The following is a 23736-nucleotide window of genomic DNA, read 5'->3' as shown; positions in this document are numbered from 1 at the left end:
TGTATAGATTGAAGTTCTCTGGTGACCTGTAATCGTTTTTCTTTGCCGCCAAAGAATATTACCTCAGTTTTGTTTTTGTTTAGCTGGAGAAAATTGTGGCACAACCAGTCATTAATTTCCTCAATGCATTTACCAAGAGCCTGTACAGGGCCTCGGTCTCCTGGTGACATTGTGATATAGATTTGTGTGTCATCTGCATAGCTGTGATAGTTTATTTTGTTGTTGTTTATAATCTGTGCCAGTGCAAGCATGTAAATGTTAAACAGAAGGGGTCCCAAGATGGAACCTTGGGGAACTCCACATGTGATACTTGTCTGCTCAGATGTGAAGTTACCTGTTGATACAAAGTATTTCCTGTTTTCTAAGTATGTTTTGAACCAGTTTAGTACAGTTCCTGAAAGACCTGCCCAGTTCTCCAGTCGTTTGAGTAATATGTTGTGGTCAACTGTATCAAATGCTGCACTGAGATCCAGTAAAACTAAGACTGACATTTTTCCACCGTCTGTATTCAGACATGTGTCATTGAACACTTTGGTCAGAGCGGTTTCAGTGCTGTGGTTCTGTCTAAAACCTGACTGGAAGGCATCATAGCAGTTATTCTGTTTAAGAAGTAATTGAGCTGTTGAGAAACTACTTTTTCAATGATCTTACTTAAAAATGGGAGATTTGAGATCGGCCTGTAGTTGTTCATTTGTGTCTTTTCAAGATTGTCCTTTTTCAGTATAGGTTTTATTACAGCAGTTTTTAGTGATTCTGGAAACACATCTGATAATAAAGAAAAGTTGACGATCTGTAACAGGTCTGACTCTAAAGTCTTTGAGACCTTTTTGAAAAAACCTGTTGGCAGGACATCTAAACAGCAGGAGGAGTTCAGTTGACCTAAGATGTCCTCCAGGTCTTTGCTGTTAATCGGGTGAAATTGTTTCATGGTGTTTAAACAGTTTTTCGGTCGACACAGTACATATTCTGGATCTGCTGTTGATGTACCAATTGCTTGTCTAATCTTTTGGATTTTTTCTGTGAAGAATTTGGCGAAGTCATTGCAGGCCATGGTCGAATGAAGTTCAGCTGCCACTGACACAGGAGGGTTTGTTAGCCTGTCAACTGTAGAAAATAAGACCCGAGCATTATGACTGTTTTTAGTGATGATGTCAGAGAAGTAGGACCTCCTTGCACTCCTCAGTTGTAAATTATAATTGTGAAGTTTCTCTTTATAGATGTCATAATGAACCTGGAGGTTTGTTTTTCTCCATCTGCGCTCAGCTTTCCTACACTCTCTTTTTTCATTTTTCACCTGTGTGGAGTTTCTCCATGGAGACTTTTTCCTTCCAGAGATAACCTTCACCTCAATGGGAGCAATAGTGTACATTACATTTAACATTTTAGCATTGAAGCTATCGACGAGCTCATTGACCGAACCTATGGACAGGTCAGGTGTTAATGGGAAGACCTGGTTAAAGATCTCACACAAAGCCCATGTGAAGCAGGTTTGATTCATAGACATAAACACCTGGTTAAATCTTCTTCTCATGCACTTCTGGATCATTTTCATCCCAGCTGATATGCTCAGATCTGTCTAGAACCTCAGTCTGACCTCTGACCTCTCTGTGCTGACCTCTGACCTCAGATTGACAGCAAACATCAACGTCTGCTTCAAACTGACTTGAATTTGTTGTGTCAGCTGATGGAGCTGATCTGTCCTCGTGCCAGCACACACTGATGGATCTGCAACATGAGCTCTACTCCCAGCATCAGACGGACAGGAAACAGTCTCCACCCTCCAGATTCAGCAGATTTACCTCCATCTTTATCGACGCCACATGAATGAAAACCAAGTTCCAGCTGCTTCACAGCACACTGAGGAACATGAAGGGACTTCCACTCAAACATCAGCCACACTGAAGCCGGTGCACAGGTGGTGTTTCTGATTTTTCCAGCCTGATTCACACAGCTTCACATCCACCCATCAGGAGACCTAAGTCCAAACACCTGTCAGGTACCTGGTTAAAGTTCACCTGTTGGTGTTGTGTTCATGTTGTAACCTCCACTGAGTCACATTAATCTTACTGTGTTCGCTTTAATTGGGATGGAAAGTATACTCGTTTCTTTCAAGATGTTCCAGATGTGAGGAGGTCCTGACTCCTGAGAGGTCCTGTCTCCTCAGGTTGAGCACCACTGAGTTAAATGTCTTCTCTATCTAAACACACACAGGAGGGAGCAGCAGCTACATTCATAAAATACACATTTCCAATTTCACAGTAAATATACTCATAAATATATTTTCAGTACAGAGTACTCAGGAGCAGGCTTTTATTTTGAAATACAAATAGCGCTTATTGAGATACGGAAGCCTGTGTATGCCAAAAAACAAAGCCTAAAAGAAGAACTCTGGATTAAATAAAAATACTTTTATTATATATATTTATACTGGAGTGAGAAGTTTGAAGCATGATTGTGTTTTTTACACTAATTTTAAATTTAGTTTACTTGTGCCTTTATTTCATAAATGTCCTAATATCATAAAACACAAGGCTGTAATTCACAGCGGGGCTTAATATGTGATGATAAAAATTATAGTAATATATAAAAATAAAACTCTACGTTCATGTGATGTTTGTGATTGTTTACAAAATAAAACCAAGTTATTATTTCCTAACTAGAAAAAAGTTTGTGCTTCTGTTTGTACGGATACACGTTTTATTGTTATACATATTTTATGTGTTTCACAGTTTCATAAAATCTAGATTTTTATTTCTGCAGCTCCTCACAAACATTGTTTAATTAAGGAACTTCCATAAATCCCTACATTATTAACTAGGAAACAAGCATATTTATATTTTAATGGTTTTACCTTCAAAATAAAAGTTTCCTTTGATACCAGCTTCAAACGTTCTCGTCGTTTTTCTCTGTTTTTAATTGTTTTCACAGTTTATCCATCTGAATATTTTACTGTATTAATGAAGATGTGAAGATTAATACAAGAATAAATATTTCTGATTATCTACAGTCTGAACTCTTCCTCATCTTCATCTTCTCGCCTCCTTCTTCACATTTCTTGGCTTGTTGCCCAGCAATGCGTCCATCTCGGCGATGAGGGGCGGAGTCAGCTGAGACAGCACCTGAGGGACAGAACAGGAAGTGGTTAGTGGCTACCAATCACAGGCCTCAGACTGGTTGTTTGGTTGTCTTTAACATATATACACTTGTATATATATCTTGAAGAGCTCAGAAACATTCCAGGAGCTGTAACGTTGACGGACTGATGTGACTTGGGGTTAAAGGTCAAAGGTGAAGGTTCAGTGCCATGTTGTTACCCTGACAGAGCCGAGGTTCTCCAGCAGCTGTTCTGTGTTGGAGACGCCGAGCAGCACAGAGCTGACGCCTTCACTGCGGAGACACCAGGCTGGCAAACACACAGAGACATCAGGGGTTAATATCACACACACACACACACACACACACACACACACACACACACACGTGATGCTGCAAGATTACCAATGGCCAGCTGAGCAGCCGTGCAGTTCAGCCTGTCGGCCAGCAGGTGGAGCTCTTTGATTTTGCTGAGCTGCTTCTTCCCCTCATCACTGCAGAGGCGCTCCTTCAGCCAAGCGTAGCCCTGCACACACACACACACACACAAGTATTGATCAGCAGGGTAACAGATGGCCTCATTGTGCTGCTCCGAGCTCAGATTGATGGTGTTTGTGCTGCTTGTACCTTCATGGCGGCTCTGGAGCTCTCAGGGACACCCTCGTTGTATTTGCCCGTCAGCAGGCCGCAAGCTAACGGGGACCAGGTCATGGCTCCGACACCTGACAGACACACGGACCTCATGTTGGAGCACGTTTGTTAAACGGGTCTAAATTTAGAGGCGGACCTGAACAGCTGCTGTCCCCACAGACCTCGACTCAGCGTCCAGTTAAAGACACAGAGCAACATTTCATCATCGCACCAGCCTGAGAGCTCATCAGTGACAGCTACTGACAGAACCACAGACACACAACCACTGATTACACAGCTGTACTCTGTCAAAGTGAGCAACAGTAAACATTCCCACAGCTCCCACAGCTCCCAATACAGTGTTTAATGCAGTTCAGCCTTCTACCTGGCCAATGACATCAAAGAGATGAGATGGTCAGTGTGTGACCAGGATCACAGCTAAAGAGGTGGCCAGGGGTGGTTCCCCTCTGAGTTTTGACTGTCACATAAATGTAACCACAGCTGGAAGTTAGTGGAAGCTGGACGAGGTAAAAGCAGCCAGACAGACGAGCCTCGAGCTGACAGCAGGGTGATGTTTTGAATCCACTGTCATCATTCACTTGTCAGCTCATGAGCTCTGTAATCCTCCTTCCTGATTCTAATGAGACCATATTTCCAAACTGAACATGATTTTTTTATTTAGTAACACTTGGAAATTGCGACCGAGACCAGAAACACATCAGGGACAAGTTTACAGAGCCCCCTGCTGGTGATAAAGAGGAATGCATATTGAATGCACTCCAGCACTGACTCGTGTTTCAGACCTGCTGTGCTCATCAGTCTGTTAGCTACACTCCAAACTGTGTGTTTAACCTCCGAAATCAGCTGACGCAGAGAAACCTTCACGTTGTACTCACAGAGAATAAATATGGGAAATCACGTTCATGTGCTCATAAATAAAGAGTGAACGTGAACTTTGACACTGAATGTGATGTATCTGTTATCTCCCGTAGCCCTGGTACTCCTCAGGGAAGCCGTTAAAGGTGTCTCAGGATTTAGAGGCAGCTGTCTGCTGCTCAAAGGGTTGATGGTTTGAGTCCAGCTCCTCCAGTCTGCTGAAGCTCTGCTCCTGGTTTACTCTGATGATGCAGGACGTGGTTTATAAGGCCGAGCAGACACGTCCTGTAACTGTGCTGTGTGCTTTCTATAAGAACCCTCAGACACTGATGAGTGTGTGTGTGTGTGTGTGTGTGTGTGTGTGTGTGTGTGTGTGTGTGTACCGATCTTGTGGTAGAGTTCGGGCAGGTGCAGCTCCACTTTGTCTCTCTGGAAGTAGTGATACTCGGCCTGCTCGCACACCGGAGGGATCAGGTTAAACTGCCGCGCAATGGAGTACGCCTCCTGGTGGACACACAGGTGAGACACACTCGAGTGTTTCATTAATGAATCTGTGGTGAGATAGAAGCTCATCTCTGTCTATATTTATTTATTTTATTTTACAGTATCAGGAACATAAATGTCAAAGCTCAGAGTAAAGCTGTGCAGGTCTCACAGCTGTGAGTTACCATGATCTCCACCACGTTCCAGCGGGACGTCCCCCAGTACATGGCCATGCCCTGCTCGATGACGAAGGTCATGGCTCGAACGATCTCTGCAGCAAACAGAAAGCAGTGAGTCGCAGCTGCACACAGACTGAGGCTCTGCTGCTAATATGTAACAGTTTGTTTCTCTTTTTTCAAAGTTTCATTAACTAAACGTGATGAACTGTAGCTTTCAGTTACTGAAAACTTTAAATACTGTTTTATTTTGTCTCCATGTGGAGCTACTTTGTTCACGTGTTTGTGCACGTGTGTTTGTGCACGTGTGTTTGTGCACGTGTGTTTGTGCACGTGTGCTTGTGCACGCTGACCCTCCATCGGTGCGTTCACGTCTGTCCTGTTGGCGAAAACGATGTCCACGTAGTCCAGCTGCAACCTGGAGAGCGAGCCACGCAGACCTGCAACACACACGCGCAGATGGCCATTCTCAGCATGCCGCCATGATTCAATCAAATAATAAAATCCGTTTCATTCCCAGCCTGAAGGACACAAAGTGCAGCTGTCACTCAGCCCTGCAGCATCTGTGAGTTTGGCCCTCGCGGGCCTCCGTGTGGCTCACGCTGAATCGTTTTCTGAATTTTGTGTTTCTGATCAGCGCTGCACATGTAAGTGATCAGATGGTGTAAAAGCTGGAGGTGCGTGGGAAACGCGGTGGGCGCCTCCTCCACCTGCACCGTCAGCAGAGACGCTGTGAGCGTGCGCGTCTCTGACAGCTCCACGGAAACCTGCGTCTACTCTTTCTGTCGTTTCTGTTGTTTTGTGGCGCGATGACTGTTTTTGGTGTGAGCTGACGGCGGGAATTATCTCAGACGACCTCGTGAAGGACGCTCGGAGGACTCGGAGGGTTTGAGTGACGCTCAGCGGCAGCGCGGCGAAGGCTCGGCGTCCTGGATTACTGCTACTTTATCCAGACTTAAAAGATCAGCACAGGCTGGCACATCTGTGAGAAGCGATTCAAACACAGCCAGTGTAGTCCAACATGAAGAACCGGACCTGACCCTGGTCTGACCCTGTGACGGTTGAGCTTTGTGTTGCAGAAAGCAGACGCATCAATCAGCTGTGGTGTTACATCATCACCAACGTGCCAGCTAAGCAGCGCTCTGCAACACTCAGAATGTTTGTGCGCTCACAAATCCTCAAAGTGCTGCAGAAAACAGTTTTCACTTCTGTCGTGTGTACCAGCTGTTTTACAGGTGTAACATTTTAACAGAAAGCTCCACCTCCTTTCTGCAGCCACCGTAGCCCCGCCCACAAATGTACCAACTGCTGTGTGAAGGTTGAGGATGTTTGTGTCCTTTAGAAAACCTCCAGAGAACGTTAGGACTTCCTGTTTTTGCAGGACGGATCATAAACGCAGAGCTGCTTCTAGATTAGTCTGACGCCTGGACCGGGCTTTACATCAGCGACGCGAGCGGTGCGTTCACTGTCCCGCTGCTTCAGCAGGTGAATAAATAACTGGAGGCTTCCACGAGGAGGCCGCGAGTGTCTGTGAGCAGCTGCTGCAGAGACGTTCATCAAAGATGAGAGTTTGTCAGCATCGCGGCTACTTCCTGCCACGCTCTCGGGGGTAAATTTAGCACTTAGCATTTCAGAGAGTGATTTAAGTGAACCAAGCTGTTAGCAGCTTGCAGTGGGACGGGTGATTGATGCTGCTCAGTGTGTGTGTGTGTGTTACAGTGTGTGTGTGTTACAGTGTGTGTGTGTGTGTGTGTAACTCCTAATCCCGTCTCAGTGTGACTAAGCCTCTTAAAGCCTCGACGACCTCCAGCAGCTGACGGAGGACACTGACTGACCGCTGACAGTGATTAGTCTCTGACTTTTTCACCGCTCGTCCTCGCTCGGCCTCCTCACACGCGACTCCGAGCTGCAGAGTATCCGAGTAAATGTACTCGAGTGTTTGTGTGACAGATGCTCCTCTGCACCGTTCAGAGCTGTGCATGAACTGTGTGCAGGGGATTCTGGGTAATGTAGGAGAAGTGTGCAAACGGTGTGGAGGATGTGTTTGAAGGGGGTTTACCTTCAATGATGTGTTTCCGTGACAACCCTCGCTCCGTCTCTGCCCTGTGAACAAACAAACAGTGATGTCACTGTGACGTCACGGCGATGACCTCACAGAAGAACTGAAACATTAAACACGCCACAGTCACGTGACTTTAACGTGATTTCGTTAATTCTTTCACTCTTGCTGCTTCCTTCTGTCACACTCCAGTGGATGGAGATGAGCTCCGACACTCATCTCAACCTACTCCACCCTGTCGCATCTCTAATCTTCACCTTCTTCTTGCCCTGACCCCTGGTAGACTCCCCCACCTTCACTCCCCCTGTTCCTGCACCTTCCTCCACCTGTCTCCCTCTCATTCACACACACATATTCCTTGTGTGAATACCTCCACCTCTCCAGGCTCTCCTCCACCTGCTCCCTACTCTCACCACAGGTCATCCATCAGTCTGTCCTCCACCCCTAGAGAAAAGAGTTCAGAGCTGATTCCTGATATAATCCCGCCCCCGCCTTGAACTAAACCAATCATATAGCATGAAGTCCATCTTTCATATACAGTCTGTTGTCAGTGGCTAACTCTTTGCTTCCTGTGTCGTCGTAGTTTCAGCTGTTCCAGTTTTCATATTTGACTGAGCTATGGTGCAGAAACACACACACAGCTTCAGTCTGATGTATCTGCAGTCAGAGCTGATCTGAGAACAGTGCAGCACTCGTGATCATAGTAATATGAAAGCATCACTCACTGTCCGCCCCAGTAGAGCTTCGTGGTCACCACATAGCTGGACCTCCTGGTGGAGACACACACACACACACAAGTTATTTCAGTGGTGTTGCTGTTGCACCGCCATCAGTCAGTGTGAGAGATGGAGCGCGGTTGGAGGGAGGGGAGGAAATGATGGAGATTAAAATGAGGTGGAGGAGACGGATGGAGGGAAAATCTGCTGAGTCACACATCAACACGTCTTCAAGACAAAACACGTTATTATGCTGGGAGTTTGGTCCAGCGGAGCGACCTCGCAAACACAGCAGTGTGTGTGTGTGTGTGTGTTAATGTGAGTCATGCTGAACGTTTGTGTTTACATTAGCTGGACGCTGGTTTTTATGCTAACATGTAATAAGGTTACTGTAGCAGCTGCTCTGTGCTTCACTGTGTCAGACACAACGTTATAAAATATCATATTTATGTTCCAGCACTAAACTGCTCTCAGTGTACTTTAAAAACATGTTTATATACATGTTGACATCATAATATAGTCACTTCTCTCATTTCTGCTGTTAAAGATTTAGTGTTAGAAAAATCACTCACTAAAAATTCAATATAAATTCAAAATTTTAAATAAAGATTAAAATTAAGCATAAGCTAAAAAAAAATGGATCAAAAGATCCCTGAAATTAGTCTAGACTTAATATCTCGTTTTAAATCAATACAGTTATTTTTTAAAAATGTAATAAATCACAGAAACGAAAAATATCCCAAAAATATGTTGATACAATTACAATTCAAAGTAAATATTATTAAATTAACTTTTTAATAATTCTTATTGTAAAAAATTATGTTAATCGTATTTTTGTAAATAATGAAGAAAGAAAGAAATGTTTAAATAATGAGATAAAATAACATCATTTCCATTCATTACACATTATTTCCAAACCTAAAAACGTCTAAAAAGTCTAACAAATTGTAATAAATTTAAATACAAAATTTGAGAAAAATGATGAAGTGAATAATAATAATAAATCAAATCAAAATATTTAAGAGACACTAAAAATGTAAAAACAGGACTAAACAGAAAATAACGCCAGCATATAAACACAGATTTAGTTCTTTAGGTAAAATATTAATTCACCAGTTTCTCTCAATCCAAACATTGTTGATATGAATGAAATGATTCCAGAAACTGGTCATATTTCCAGTTTACATCCTGTTTTTCTTGGTTTCTCTCAGGCTAACAGCGACCAGCTGCTTTACCTCCATCCTTTCTTCTTCAGGATGTTTCCCAGAGTCGTCTCCGCCCTGAAACAATCAAAGATTTACATCCAGATTTCAGACAATCTTATAAATGTAAGATATTTAACTTTAAGATAATTCATCTTCTGTGTATGAGCTGAATCAAAGAAACTCTTATGAGAGAAGAACTTGGAGGGTTTATTATAAATAGACTCTGAGGCCGGGATGCTGTTTACATGTATGTTTCATGTCTCTGAGAGCAGAGGGGTTCTTTGTTTTTTAACGTGCACTCTGCGACGCCCCCGGCGACCTCCACTGTGTCCATGCAGCCGCCCTGCGGCGGTCTATACATCCTTTCTTATGGACTAATTGAGGCTGCGGTGCAGCGAGGTGGACGGGAACCAGCTGAGATCGGACGAGCAGACAGACAGTCGGTACTGTACCTCCCCGAGGCGTAAACCTCCGCTGTGTCGAACAAATTCACTCCGCTGTCGTACGCCACCGTCATCACGCTCTCTGCCATCTACACACACACACACACACACATTAATGCAAGCACAGATCTCCAGAAGTGGTTATGTAATATGTGATCATGCATTTAGCACACACACATTCCTACATTACTAACAGTGGACCGTCTGTCTGCACTGACCAAGTGAGGACCTCGTTTCTTTGGAAATATAACTGAAACATATTTTTTAATGTAATTTCAAACTAAAACGAAACCTGACAAACAGCTTTTTGATTTTTCCTTCAAAACTTTCCAAGCAGGAACTTTGATTTCCTGTCTCCGGAGCCTCGGTCGCCTTCAGTGGAGCCAAAAATGGACATGAAAGGATGTGAAGCAGCTGCTTTAACTATATTATTTTTAACATTTAAACATGCTGACGCGACTCAAATATTCCCAAAATAATCACAGACGCTTCATCATTGAATAAATTCATTGTTGCATATAATACACCTCTGACAAGGTTTCATAATAGATATATGAAGAGTACAGCTGAACTTTAAATGGCAGCAAAAGGGTCAAACCTAGAAAGTATATACTGACTTCAAATAAATTCACTAGACATCCCTGCAGCTTGATTTGAACTGAACCCTTTTGGTTTGCAGGTCCTCCGTTGGTGAGTGGCAGTAGCCAGGTCCACATTTGTGTAGGTAAACAAACACACCAACACTTCGTACCTCGTCAGAGATCTGAGAACCAAATGTCACCCATGTTCCTGTGAAGACAGAAAAAAGTAACACTGACTGTGTGTGCTGGATATATGGAAATGCGCTTACAGTGTGTGTCTGCTGCAGCTCTCACCCAGTCCTAAGCAGGACACTCTCAGCCCAGATTTCCCAAGATTCCTGCAAAACAACCAAATCAGCAGGTCCAGTGATGGATCATTACGCCAGCAGGAAGCCAGACTAACCCTCCTGTTACATTAACAAATAAATCCATTTATTTATGCATCATTTAAAGGCACAATTAGAACATCGTAAATGCTGTTTTATAGATTTGTTTTTGAACTACATGGATCTGTTTTCCACCCGCATCATTGTAGTTTGTGTCTCCAGATTCATATTACACAGTCATGATTCAGTTTTTGCTAAATAAATGATGACACGGTGTAATATGTCATGTGTTCATCTGAGGCTGTGTTTAGGTCAGAGTGTTTTTATTGTGTCCTGATACGTAAACCTGTAGAAGGTTTAATTTATTTTATACTTCACTGCACTGATCAGTGTTCATGGCTCCAGTTTGATTGATGGTTCAATCAAGTTTAGTGCTTATTTTTAATGGTTTAACAATCGATTTGTTCTTGTTGCTGCTGCTGTTGTTCTTCATTGAGTTTCACATCCCGTGGACTCAAATTCTACTTTCTTGGTCTTCAGTTTGTTGCAGCGGTTCTTGTTCTGCTCTGCAGCCTCAAAGAGCTCAGCACACAGACACTTGAACCAGAAATCCACCTTAGCAGGAACAAAGACTTCTATCATCACCGGTAAGATAGCAGAGCTGGGATGGCCACAGGGTGAGTCTCTGAGGATCGACACAGCAGTGACCTCATGGGCCTGCTGGCTGGGAAACGTGAGATGGCTGGTGATTGCTTATTAATGTTCAAAATAAGTTCATGGAGACTCCTCAGTATTTTACAAGCACTCTTTAAATGAGAGATTTAAATGGTTTCAGAAAGAAGAGAAGACAAACTTTACGGGCATATTTGATGTAGAGCATGAAGCCTTCTGAAGGTCGTCTGAGTCCAGGCAGAAGAATCAGCTCTGCCTACACTGTACCGTAACTCCTCATAACCACTTTGGGCTAGAATAAGTTGAGCTCCCAGTCAGAAATGGAGTCTGGAAAGTCCCATCAACTCACATTTCCAACTAAGAAAGGCAGAACTGCTTCAAGTTAACAATTCAAGGTGGCGGCACTAAAGGTCAACAGTACCAAAACTTTAAGGTGTACTTCTACCGTTACATACCTGTGACTCAGTAAGTAAGCACTGATCGGACTCTATGAATGTTCTGCACTGATGTTTTTTTAAGTGCAAAACAAATAAGTGTTATCATGTATTGCTGGTGATACCTAAAAAGTCCCGTGTTTCCTCGCTTTATCTGGAACACACTAACTCGTGTTTGACATCATTCCCAAGTTCAAACAGCCGTGCTCCGAAGTATTTAAGTCCACCCAGTCTGTATGATCGTTAAAGGGGTAAATGGACTGCATCATTGTCCTGGACAGAGAAAGATGCTAGTTTCAGCTGGGAACAGTCAGGAACAATCAGGAACAGTCAGGAACAGTCGGGAACAGTCGGGAACAGTCGGGAACAGTCAGGAACAGTCGGGAACAGTCAGGAACAGTCGGGAACAGTCAGGAACAGTCGGGAACAGTCGGGAACAGTCAGGAACAGTCGGGAACAGTCAGGAACAGTCGGGAACAGTCGGGAACAGTCGGGAACAATCAGGAACAGTCAGGAACAGTCGGGAACAGTCGGGAACAGTCGGGAACAGTCAGGAACAGTCAGGAACAGTTGGGAACAGTCAGGAACAGTCGGGAACAGTCAGGAACAGTCGGGAACAGTCGGGAACAGTCAGGAACAGTCGGGAACAGTCAGGAACAGTCAGGAACAGTCGGGAACAGTCAGGAACAGTCGGGAACAGTCGGGAACAGTTGGGAACAGTCGGGAACAGTCAGGAACAGTCGGGAACAGTCAGGAACAGTCAGGAACAGCAGGTACGGCAGCAGGTAGCTCCGCATGTTTGATTAGGCAGCTTTATGCTGAATCCAACCCCAAAAGGGATTTTGAGATCTTTCACTTGCTGAGTACATCATTAAATACCAACATCAGCTTTGTGTGCAGACGGTCAGCGTCGTAGCTTTATCGATGATTTGATCGCGTAAGCGTCTAATTGATTTGTTGCTCTTGTCAGGCTGATACAGTGAAGGTTTGAGTCATTTTACTGCAAATATAAACCACACGCAGCATCAACAGCCTCCACGAGATTTCATTGGTCATCACCTTGTTAATGTGCTCAGTGGCAATAAAGCACACTGAGGTCATTCAGGGCCAGACTGAGGTCTGCAGCCAGGCTAATGAGGACTGCTGCCGCTGCAGTTAGGGAGCAACAGCAGGAAGATTTAAAGTCACTGTTGGAGTCAGCAGCAGTGTATGATGGGAGCTGTGGTCATCAGTCAGGATGGTTTAAAGCTTTATGTCGAAACCAATCAACTTATCGCACAGTGTGATTACAGCAGTGCCTTTAATTTAAGCAAACTCGCTGTACATTCATCAACATGAATGTGAGGTCAGAGGTCACAGAGCTGAGGCTGATTAACGGTGTGCAGATGGTACAGAACATACATGAGGGAGGGAGCGCATGTTTCATGTCAGGATAAAAAATACCACAAACAGCAGCTTCAGACGGCGCTGCTAAAAATACCCCCAACAGCAGCAGCAGCTGACCAATCAGCTGTGTTTTTACTGACGTTTGCAGTTTTCACACATCAAACACAGCCAGACACAAACATCCAAAAATCATCCGGCCGCTTTAGAAACACCTCCACCTCCCCTCTGTTCAAGTCTGGCTCTGATGAAATGACCTTCAGTCTGGAAACCAGCGACACGCTTCAGTGATCGAACAGAAAGAGACTCAATTAAAGTCTGACACGTAAACTGACTCGAGTAATTCAAGTCTGCAATATCATTCACATCCAAGACCGAGGCGCTTGTGTTCGAGATCAAACAAAGGCTCACGTCCAAGTGGAATAAGTACAAATCCATGACATTTACCTCTAAGTCTGAGGCAAGAAAACAAGGTTCACATGCAAGTTACCAAGTCTTACACCAGCTCATTGAACAGGACCTGCTCGTGTTGGCACAGAGGTTTCAACAATCGACATTCAAAGTCTGAAATCATCAATGATGACTCAAATATGAGTCCAAGCTGAAAACATATTCACGTCAGCGTCCAAGTTAAAGTTAAATCTACAAATACGTCTGAGCTGAAAACATCCAAATTCACATTAAAGTCCAAGTTAAATCAGCTGTTTTTATAAATTGCACTTCAAGTATTTCATTGAGTTATTTTACAGGAGTAAAGCCTGAAGTTAAGGACACATCTAAGCAACAGTAATTACAACCCAAGTCCTGATTAAAGTCAGCAGTTTAAAAAACGCAGTCTGAGACTAAATAACTGGACAGAAGCTGTTTACAATGTGCACATCAGATAGATTACATTAAAGTACAAGTCAGGTTGGATAGATAATAAATGATATATATATATATTAGAGTCCAAGTTCGTTCTACTGTCTTCAAACAAGTCAGCAGACAGTAAGAGTTTATCATGCAGTTCAAAGGCATTATTTCCAAGTCTAAAATCAATTACAGTCAAGTGAATCGTGCATGTAGTCCAAGTCCACAACCAAAGCGTGATTTAGACTTCTGCAGGAAATCTATACTGTAACTTGTGATGTAACTGGAAACCTCTTTTAACCCAGTGCTCTAACCTCACAAATCATCCAGTCATTGCATCGAGTCTGCGTTTAGCCGCATTCTCGGGAGGAAGAATATGGGGCTAAAAGGAGTTTCCAGTTATGCCCTGAGTTTTGTCGTTGATTTCCCGCAGACGCAAAATTCAAGCTTGTTTCTAAAACAAAGTCGTTTTTCATCTTGAGACAACAGGATCCATACCAGATCCAAGCTGGTTTTAAAATGTAGTCTTAGCCCAAGACATGAAACCAAGCAACGCTGTCATCAATACTCCTTCATAGCCGGATGTCAATAACGTGCTTCATTGTAATAAAGTCTTGTAAACCATTTCTGTGCCTACGTGTGAGCTCCGGTCCGAGTTCGTTGGTCTTGCTCTGGCTGCGACAGTCCAGGTCCTCGATAATAAGTCAAATGTGATTGATATTATATGTTTGATTGAGTCCAAATCATAGACGTTCATGCACACGTCTGAGACATTAAGGCCCAGGTTAGTGTCAGTAGAGTCCGAGTCACTTGTGCTTGAGTCAAAATCAAGTCATTGATGAATGTGACGTCAGGATCAACAGGTAGAAAGACACGGAGAGTCCAAGTCATCGGTTTTAGTACCTGAGACCAAGCTTCCAATGCTAACATGAGAATCATAGTCAGCGATATTCATGTCAAACAAACATCCAAAGTTTCATGTCCAAATGCAAATCCTGACAAAACCATTAGATGGGACACTTTTATGTCAGTGATAAAGTCCTGGTGTTAGATTTATGTCCACGTCCACTTTATTCTTGGTCTAGTACAAGCTCAGATCTTCATATGTGAGTCATAATCTGAGAGTCAGTCAAACAGACGTCTGAGGTACTCGTGAGTCTGCTCAGCTCACTGCATGTGCTTCATGTTTATGGTGACTGATGTTAACGCCTGAGTCCAGGCCACAGTCCACGATGAATTCATCAATATTCAATCAGGATCAATTCTGAGCCTCGCTTTGAGTCATCAATATCTGAGAGACGAGTCGCCCTCGTATCAATATCTGGCTTCAGACCATTAATATTTAACCCGACTAATCAGTATTCAGACTACATCCATGTCACCTGATCGGCTCTACCAAACGCATCAATCAGCAATATAGAATCAATACCAGGGAGGGGGCGGATCAATATCTCTGATCGGTTTGCTGTGCTCGTTGTTGTTGGTCCTGACAGAACGACCCCGGGCACAAACACACACACAGAAACATGAACCCGAGTCACGCTCTGCACCTGTCGGGTCACATGACCACCTCTTTGTGTCACTCTCACTGGCTCACCTGTACTTCATGTTGCTATAACGCCCGAGGGCCTCCTTCATGTGGGCGTGGCCTAGCAGGGTGTTCCGCTCCGAAGGCTCGGCCCTGACCTTTACCTGGCAGATGGGGGCGCTGCTGGTGTTCGCCGCCGCCCTCCGCTCCTTCAGCTGGTGCTCGCTGGCCCCTCCACCGCCCCCACCTCCTCCCATGTTACATGCTATGGACACCTGCATCCTGATTGCCGCGGTAACGAACCTTATGATTATACAAAGAGTTCTAAAGTCTCAAAGCATGATGAGGAGACCGCCGCTGCCGCCAAGGATGCCAGTCGCTATAGTTACGATGGAAAGAATTCATGAGTGGGATGTCAAGTTTGAGTCCACCCGCTGCGTTTGAGCCAATCAGCCAATCAAAGAGATGCAAACAACTTTCCTTCAGTGTGTCCGTCTGTCGGACACCACCGTCCCACAGCAGGAGCCCCGAGGAGGAGCACAAGGAGGAGGAGGAGATGATGAAGAGCGTCCCAACAAAGAAGAAGGAACAGAGACGAGGGAAGGCGATGCAGAGATGAACGCAGGAAGAAGAACTGGGCGTCCGTCCGTCCTCTGGACTGTGCCGCTGAGCAGGAGAGGGGGAGAGAGGGAGCCCCTCCCCCGCCTGTCATTATTCAGAGCTGGTTGGCTGCACACTGGGCGAGCGAGCATTCAACAAAGAAAGAGAGAGAGGGAGCGCGAGGGCTGTCACTGTGCAGAGAGCACTGTGATAATTGCTACTGTCAGACAGCATCATGGGAAACATGCTGTTAATGTTAGCGAGCTGGAAGCAGCTGAAGGATCTCACCTACAGCCCCAGCACACCTGAGCCTCCTTCATCTGCATCGCATTTAATGAGAAACATGCAGATTAATGCCTGCAAGAGGCAATCATGACCTGCAAAGAAAAAGAATTAAAAATGCCCCCTCATACATCAGCTAAACCCCGGAGAGCGATTGCTGAACAGCAGATAGACGCAAGCAGGAAAAAGCAAAAAGACAACTGTGAAAAAATTAAAAATGACAGAATAAACAAACAATAATGGAACAAATTTGACAAAAAAAACCAACAAAAACAGAAACAAGAAGGAGAAAAACATGAAAAAGGAATCAAATTGATGCAAGAAATGAAGAAAAACACCAACAACAACATGACCCCCCAACAAAAACAACCTTTACAAGGAAAAACAACAGCAAAAAAATGTAAAAACTCATAAAGGGTCCTAAAAAGCCAATTCTAAAAATAACAAAAAACAAAAATGATTTAAATGCCTCAAAGGGACAAACATTTACATGGAGGGGACTTTTCCAACTACACATGCCCTCAAAGGGTCACAAAGCTAAAGCTAGCACAAGACAACCCGAGAGAAGCAAAAACGGGGAAAAGCTACTACAAAAGAGAAAACATGGACAAATAAGAAATGTTTCAGTGAAATTACAAGTCCATAAAAAAAACTACAAACGTCATGGCTGCTTGTTTTTGCTGTCACTGATAACAAAACAACGCCACCTGTGGCCACAGGAGGAACTGCAAGACAAAGATCCTGAAGCTTGGAGGACTAAAATAAACTGAGAGAAGAAGAAGAAGACACATGAACCCTTCTCGTATCGCTGATGAAAGTTGATTTTTTGGCATTGTTTTAGTTTCTCAGGATGTTTCCTGCACATGACGAGATGATGAAGACCCTCCCCCACTCCTCTTCCTCCATTGGACACACTCGTGTGCACTCATAAATGCGCTGCAGTAGTGCATTAGATGTGAGCGCAGACTCGGCAGGATGCCCGAGGCCAAAGGTTTGGTGTCACTAATGTGGATTACAAGAGTAGCTGCACACTTAGGCGCTGCCTCCATCTCTTCCTGCTCCATCACAAACACTTCACCACAGAAACGTGGCGCCACGAACCTCCGAGCGATCAGGAAGTATCATCATCAAACCTTCATCTTTGTCTGCAGGCTCCTCTCAGCAGAGACAGGCCGTCACATACACGCTAACGTTTACTAACGAAGGTTTCTGCCTGCATTCTGTCTGTTCGTCTGTTTGTGTTTTAATAGTAAGCAAAGTAGCTTTTGTTCTGCCATCATCACTCTAGGCAGAATTAGAATTATTAGTATAATTATTAGTAGTAGTAGTAAATACATTTCAGTGTTTATTTTGAAAAGCCGTGTTTTTTCTCAGTGTTTATTTTGAAAAGGCTTTTTTTTCAGTGTTTATTTTGAAAAGGCGTGTTTTTTCTCAGTGTTTATTTTGAAAAGGCGTGTTTTTTCTCAGTGTTTATTTTGAAAAGGCAAGTTTTTTCTCAGTGTTTATTTTGAAAAGGCGTTTTTTTTCAGTGTTTATTTTGAAAAGGCGTGTTTTTTCTCAGTGTTTATTTTGAAAAGGCGTGTTTTTTCTCAGTGTTTATTTTGAAAAGGCGTGTTTTTTCTCAGTGTTTATTTTGAAAAGGCGTGTTTTTTCTCAGTGTTTATTTTGAAAAGGCAAGTTTTTTCTCAGTGTTTATTTTGAAAAGGCGTTTTTTCTCAGTGTTTATTTTGAAAATAGCACATTAATATTTTTTTTAAAGCTGATAAATATTTTAACTAATTCTTCATTCAGAAGTCCTATTTGAAATCTGTCCAATTTAAGTGCTTAAGTCAGGTTTAATGATTATTATTATTTTTTATTATTATCAATATTATTATTTACACTATTTTTGTAAAACATTATTTTAATTTTATTGAATCTTTTTTAAAATAACACATCTCTGTTCCCATATTATATATTTTTTAAATTATTACAGGTTTAAGACACGTTCAGACATATTTTTTCTTTTTTATTACAGTGAGCATCCATAGAAAATACAATTCAAAACTGGAAAAACTGACTTTTTTTTCTTCTGTTAGAAGCTTCATTGGAAATCTATCAGCTTAATGCTAAGTGGGTCTGATGACTTTCAGCTATTAATAAAAATACATTGATGGGAAAATAAAACCCATTCAGAGCTGCCATTAAAGAAGAGTGTAGTTCTGAGTGATTTGATTTCTGGCCTCTACTGTTTTATTATTATGTAAACATCTGTGTTGGGTGTAGAATTTAGCCAGTGGCACTAACTCTCCAGTGGAGACGTCCCAGTGGAAATCTGATGAAACACTGAGCTTATTTTGTTTTTTTAATGAGGTTTACACGGACGTCTGTCACCTGCTCTCTCACTGAGGATCACTCTGTACTGAAACCCAATGATTTTACAGGAGGTTGTCAGACACAGGCAGAACTGTGGTAATGTAGCGTGACCTCGGTCTGCAGAACAAACTGGTCTGTTCATCGACATATTGATCAGGTATCGGCTCGCGTGCTGCTGCCAGTTACACTGTTTCAGTTTTATATATGAGAACATTAGCTGAAGTCAGGGATGATGCAGCGCTCACTCTGAACACACACACACACACACACACCGAGCTGATAAACGACCGGAGCAGAAAGTCTTTAATAACAGAAATGTGACTCAGCAGCTCCAGGAGCCAATCAGAGTGAGCCGAGGAGGACACCACACACCAGTCTGACCAGTAACAGCTGCTCTACAGGTTAACCAGTTCAGCTATCTTCACATTAAAACCAGCTCATCACTGTAGCCCAGTAAAACCAGTTCAAACTGCCATGTGGTTCAAATTATGTGTTTCAGTGTGCCCTCTGGTGGTTACTCCGTGTTACTGCACCTGTCTTTTTATGTCACCTGTATTGCATGTCCCTCTCCTCCATGGTGATGTCACACTCCTTCAGGTAGATCTCAAGGCGTCGCCTCTCCATCAGCCTCCGGGCGGCCTCCAGGATCTGAGCTGCCAACACCGACTCATCTTTCTCCTTCACATCCTTCTTCACTTCCGTTTTCTCTGGTTTCCCAGAAATCCCCCTGTTTACTTTGGGCTTCTTGCTGAAACCATAGAGCTCCTCCACTGACAACTTTCCAGCTTTTCCTGCTACAGCTGCTGAGGGTCCAGCGGCTCCTGCGGCTGACGCCCGACCCGCAAACATGGCTGACACTGAAATGATAAAACAGGCCTTAAGTTTAACCCAGGAACCCATTAGCTGTGTGGTATTGTTGCGTTTATTGTTCCAGGCTTTAGATATATAATTTACAAGTTTGCAAAATGCTGCCTGTGTGTAGCTACAGTGACTGATCCCACAGTCTTACCAGCCTTCCTGCAAATGCGTACAGAAACTTCCAGAACAGAAAGCTAAACGTTCCAGTCTCTGATTTCGGTCATACAGAAGCTTTTTCAGCAAACTTAAAATGATCATGCATGTACCTTCTTGACACATAACGATGCAGATGGGTCACACATTTGTATCAAAGGATAAGTACAGCAGCTTTCTAGTTTGAAAAATAATAAAATCACACCTGTATGGATGATGTCCTGCTTCGCTGTAACACAGTTTACACATCTGAGCTCAAACGTGGCAGTTTAGACTTTCACGGTTTTCCTGGCTGTTGTTTCAATACCAGCAGAATGTTTTTGTCTTCTGCTCTGTGGCTACTCCATAAACGACAGGTCACTGTCATGAGCAGTGTTGGTCAAGTTACTTGAAAAAAGTAATCAGCAACTAATTACTGATTACTTCCCAAAAAAGTAATCCCGTTACTTTACTGATTACTTATTTTCAAAAGTAATTAATTACTTAGTTACTTAGTTACTTTTTAAAAACACGATTTACAACCTGAATAGGTGATAAAGTGATAGATCTTTCAGCCCAATTCTACTTTTTCTGCATAATCATCATACAAAATGTAATCAAATGGAAAAGTCTCTTTGTAAAACTTGTTTTATTCGTTTTAATCTTTTAACTTTATGCATCAAGCAAAAATTTAATTATATGCAACATTCTCTGACTGGAAGAAATTAGTTTAACATTTAAACCTATTTTCTGCACATTCCAGCACATAAAATAAAATATTTTTTGTGTTTACACTCAGTCTTTCAAATAGATGCAAGTAAAACACAGCAGAAAATAAATAAAGTCAAAGACTAGCGGTCCTGTTGCTCTATTTTCACCTGTAAAGCAGGAGTGGGGTAGGCGGAGGGTTACCCTGGTGCAGGTGTGCAGCGGTCAGTGGAAGAATCCGCGAGTTTCTCTGTGAGTTTCCCATTACGTCGTAGCTACTCGGTGCTTGTTTGGAAGTTTAGGGGTTTTTTCGCTGTAAAAAGAAGTTTTCTTCCCACGCACAACGGACACTAATGTTTTTGTCACTTTTTATGGAATCAAACTCAAAGTAAGGTCAGTACTTCCACGCTTTAAACGCTGCACGCTCATACTCTCTCTGCACTCGATATATGATCCATTGTTGATCTGCACACAGCTGTTGTCACGAACGTCGCACTCGCTTACGTCACTGTCATGAGACGTTCTCGCAAAAAAATCACAGTTTTAGTAACGCAGTAACGCAGCGTTCCTACGGGAAAGTAACGGTAATCTAATTACCGTTTTTCCAATAGTAATCCCTTACTTTACTCGTTACTAGAAAAAAGTAATCGGATTACAGTAACACGTTACAAGTAACGCGTTACTGCCCATCTCTGGTCACGAGGTTACCACAAGCCAACAGATGGTGCTGCTATGGTTCTTGTATTCAGGTTAGGGTCTGGAGTCCCACAGGGCTCCATTCTTGGTCCTCTACAGTTTCTTTTCTACATGTTTCTCCTTCATCAGCAAACACACAATCAGTTATCAGAGCTGTGTAGATGATGCCAGCAGCAGCTGCCTCAGGATTACAGCATCACTTCAGATGCTGGAATTATATCAATCTGTAATAGACTCCACATTAGCTGTAGTGCATATACCCGCAAAACACGCTTACAGATTATTTTTATACTCATGTCTGCCTCAAACTGGAGCTGACCCTTACAGATACACTTTCTGCTTTGTCAAACAGTTTTGTTGACCCTCGTCTACTTTTAACAGCCAGTTTAATCCTAATTTGTGCTCTACACACAAACGTCACCTTTAATGATAAAAAGCTAGCATGTGCATGTCGTACCTGTTTGTCTGGTTCCTGTCGCCCGCAGCGTCCGTCCACCTTCCTCTGTCTGTCTGTGTCCCTGCTGCTGCTCTCATATTAATCCCGTTGGCCTGATCCCACCAATCAGAGAGCAGATCTCATGTCGGTCTGATTCAAAAAACCAAAAGTCTGAGTACAGATGTTAAACATGGCGTCCTGCCCATCAACCTCATGTATCTAGCTCTAATCTCACTCACACACACGTAAGTCTTTTTAAAGAGAGAGAGGGCAGTGGTAGAGTGAGATAGACAACCTGCCCTGGTTCAGGGAGGCCCTGAATGCACCATGCAGCAGTGGATTAAACCTGTTCCTGCGTCCTCTAAACGTTCATAAAGCCGAGCTTTCCTTCACAGCAGCAGCTAGAGTGAAGTGTGTCTGATACAAGAGCACACACGCGATGGAGCAAACATCTGTAAACATCTGTTGTGCTTTTATTTTCGTCTGTGTGTAATCCATCACATCATCTGTCCGAGCGGCAGCAGCCTCCACCTGCTGTCCACAGATTTCATTCAAACCCTGAGATGCAAACATCTGGCAGATGTTATAATAGCCCTGTGTTCACTGACACCTGAGGGAAACCCCCGTGACCACAGGGTGGGGTTTTACGCCTGCCTTAATCTTTCACCTCTCCTCCTCCACATCGAGAGGAGCTGGTATGTCGTATGAGGACATGATGGAAATTATTATCTCTTTATTATTTTTATATACAGATTTTTATATCTCAGACGAGTGAAGGGAAATTGATGGCAGGACTGTTTCACCTGCTCACACTGATTTTCTTGCTTGTTGTGATTCCTGTGACGGTAACGTTGATACTTTTTGTTTCGTGAGGTCAAGTTTTGCATGTTTAACAGTGTTTTTTTCCACATTACAATCCTGGCAACGGACCGTACCATTTTCAGGAGCAGGGATGTTAACCTCTTAAGCTCCAAGGGGGTTTCTGAGCTTCCTGCTCGAAAATGTAATGCCCAAATTTAATTGATTATTTCTCTGCAATTACAAACTCTGTCCTTACAATCTTGGTATCAAAATAAAGCTAACACTTGGGAAATTTCATCAGAGGTGTAAATATTGAAGCAGATATTACTGTGTCAAAGTTACTGAGACTGGAACACAGAAAAAGTAAGTCGATTTTATCCTCGCCTAATTATTTTTTTTAATTTTTAGCATATAACCCTTTGAAAAATATGCCTCAGATCACATTTGGTTCCAGAAATCCAGCAACCAACATATAAACATCATCTGTGCAAAGATTTATGTTTCTAAAGTGAAACAGTGAAAAATTACAGCGCTGTCAATACATGAATATCCAGACGTTGTACAAAAATGTCCAATTTTGGCGCACAATTGGACACCATGCCAGTTGATTTTTTTAGGTATTAAAGAGCAGAAATTAATAAATTTTATTAACAGGCCTAAACATGCTTTTTTTAAAATATATTTTTGAAGAATTAACCACACATTTACACGGTAACGGCCCTTTTCTGCAGCACATAGAGCGTTTGATTGGCCTCTGGCTCTTTAAACTCCGAGGGGCTGTAACTTTGGTTTCTTTGGTTTTTCTGGGGCTTAAGTGGTTAACCTGAGTCACAGTAACTGCACACGTTGTTTAAAGTGTTGTAAACTCAGACGTTTTAGGGTAAATAAATGTTTCTGTGGCTTTAATACTGAACTGCATGTGTCCATATTACTCAGTCACACCTGAATCCTGTTTAATCAGCACAGTTTAAGTCCTGTATTTATATTTCATTTACACAGGTGATCCCACTGACACTGTGTCTCAGTTACAACACAGACCTGTTTGACCTCTACCTGCTGACACAGAGGTCAAAGGTCTGCAGCTGTGCTGAATGGATGTGGATAAATCCTGACCAGCCTCTGCTGTTTGCAGCTGCTCTAACACACACAGGAAATCTTTACCAGCTCACAACACAACACTTAACATCCAGATTGTATCAGATTGTATTCCTGCCTCACACAGGAATCCACCGAGTTTGAGAATAAGTAAAGTGTTTTAAATCTTAGTTTATTTTTACAAAGTGAGGACATCTTTATAAGTTGAGGACATTTTTAGATTCTTGGACACTTTCCTGTAAAGAAACAGAAGCACAAAGATCAGTGTTTAAGAGCCGTACAGATGCTGGAGAAACACGGACCTTTGTATCTGAACACA

At 43.0% G+C, this 23736-nt stretch overlaps 1 protein-coding gene across 3 annotated transcripts; it reads right to left on the bottom strand.

Moving 5' to 3' along the window:
* Positions 1 to 2389: 2389 nt before the first annotated feature.
* LOC146521060 (voltage-gated potassium channel subunit beta-3-like) lies at positions 2390 to 21780 on the bottom strand. Of its 3 annotated transcripts, none has more exons than XM_085154453.1 (15): positions 21543 to 21780; positions 19242 to 19548; positions 10557 to 10669; positions 10433 to 10470; positions 9691 to 9770; positions 9269 to 9313; positions 8043 to 8087; positions 7318 to 7361; positions 5612 to 5698; positions 5268 to 5353; positions 4983 to 5103; positions 3721 to 3815; positions 3499 to 3619; positions 3315 to 3403; positions 2390 to 3119 (listed from the first exon to the last, which is right to left on the bottom strand). In XM_085154453.1, the coding sequence occupies exons 2-15, from the start codon at positions 19538 to 19540 to the stop codon at positions 3027 to 3029; spliced, it is 1356 nt and encodes a 451-aa protein (XP_085010579.1). In that variant the 5' UTR covers positions 19541 to 19548; positions 21543 to 21780; the 3' UTR covers positions 2390 to 3026. The 3 variants fall into 3 exon arrangements, with proteins under 3 accessions (XP_085010579.1, XP_085010580.1, XP_085010581.1); XM_085154454.1 differs by having other exon boundaries at positions 10557 to 10600; positions 21543 to 21770; XM_085154455.1 differs by lacking the exon at positions 21543 to 21780 and having other exon boundaries at positions 10557 to 10600; positions 15524 to 19346.
* Positions 21781 to 23736: the final 1956 nt, after the last annotated feature.

This window comes from Neolamprologus multifasciatus, chromosome 3 (genome assembly GCF_963576455.1).
Source record: "Neolamprologus multifasciatus chromosome 3, fNeoMul1.2, whole genome shotgun sequence".
NCBI classification, from domain to species: domain Eukaryota; kingdom Metazoa; phylum Chordata; class Actinopteri; order Cichliformes; family Cichlidae; genus Neolamprologus; species Neolamprologus multifasciatus.
This window is presented reverse-complemented; position numbering and strand designations above follow the sequence as displayed.

Bases quoted from the DNA above. Each gene is read 5' to 3' on its own strand.
- LOC146521060 (XM_085154453.1), bottom strand. From the start codon at position 19,540: ATGTTTGCGGGTCGGGCGTCAGCCGCAGGAGCCGCTGGACCCTCAGCA. The intron at 10,670-19,241 runs GTGACATAAAAA...TTAATGTAACAG, and splicing joins GAGAGGGACATGCAATACAG to GAGGGTTAGTCTGGCTTCCT. The intron at 5,699-7,317 runs GTAAACCCCCTT...TGTGTGTTGCAG, and splicing joins ACGGAAACACATCATTGAAG to GTCTGCGTGGCTCGCTCTCC.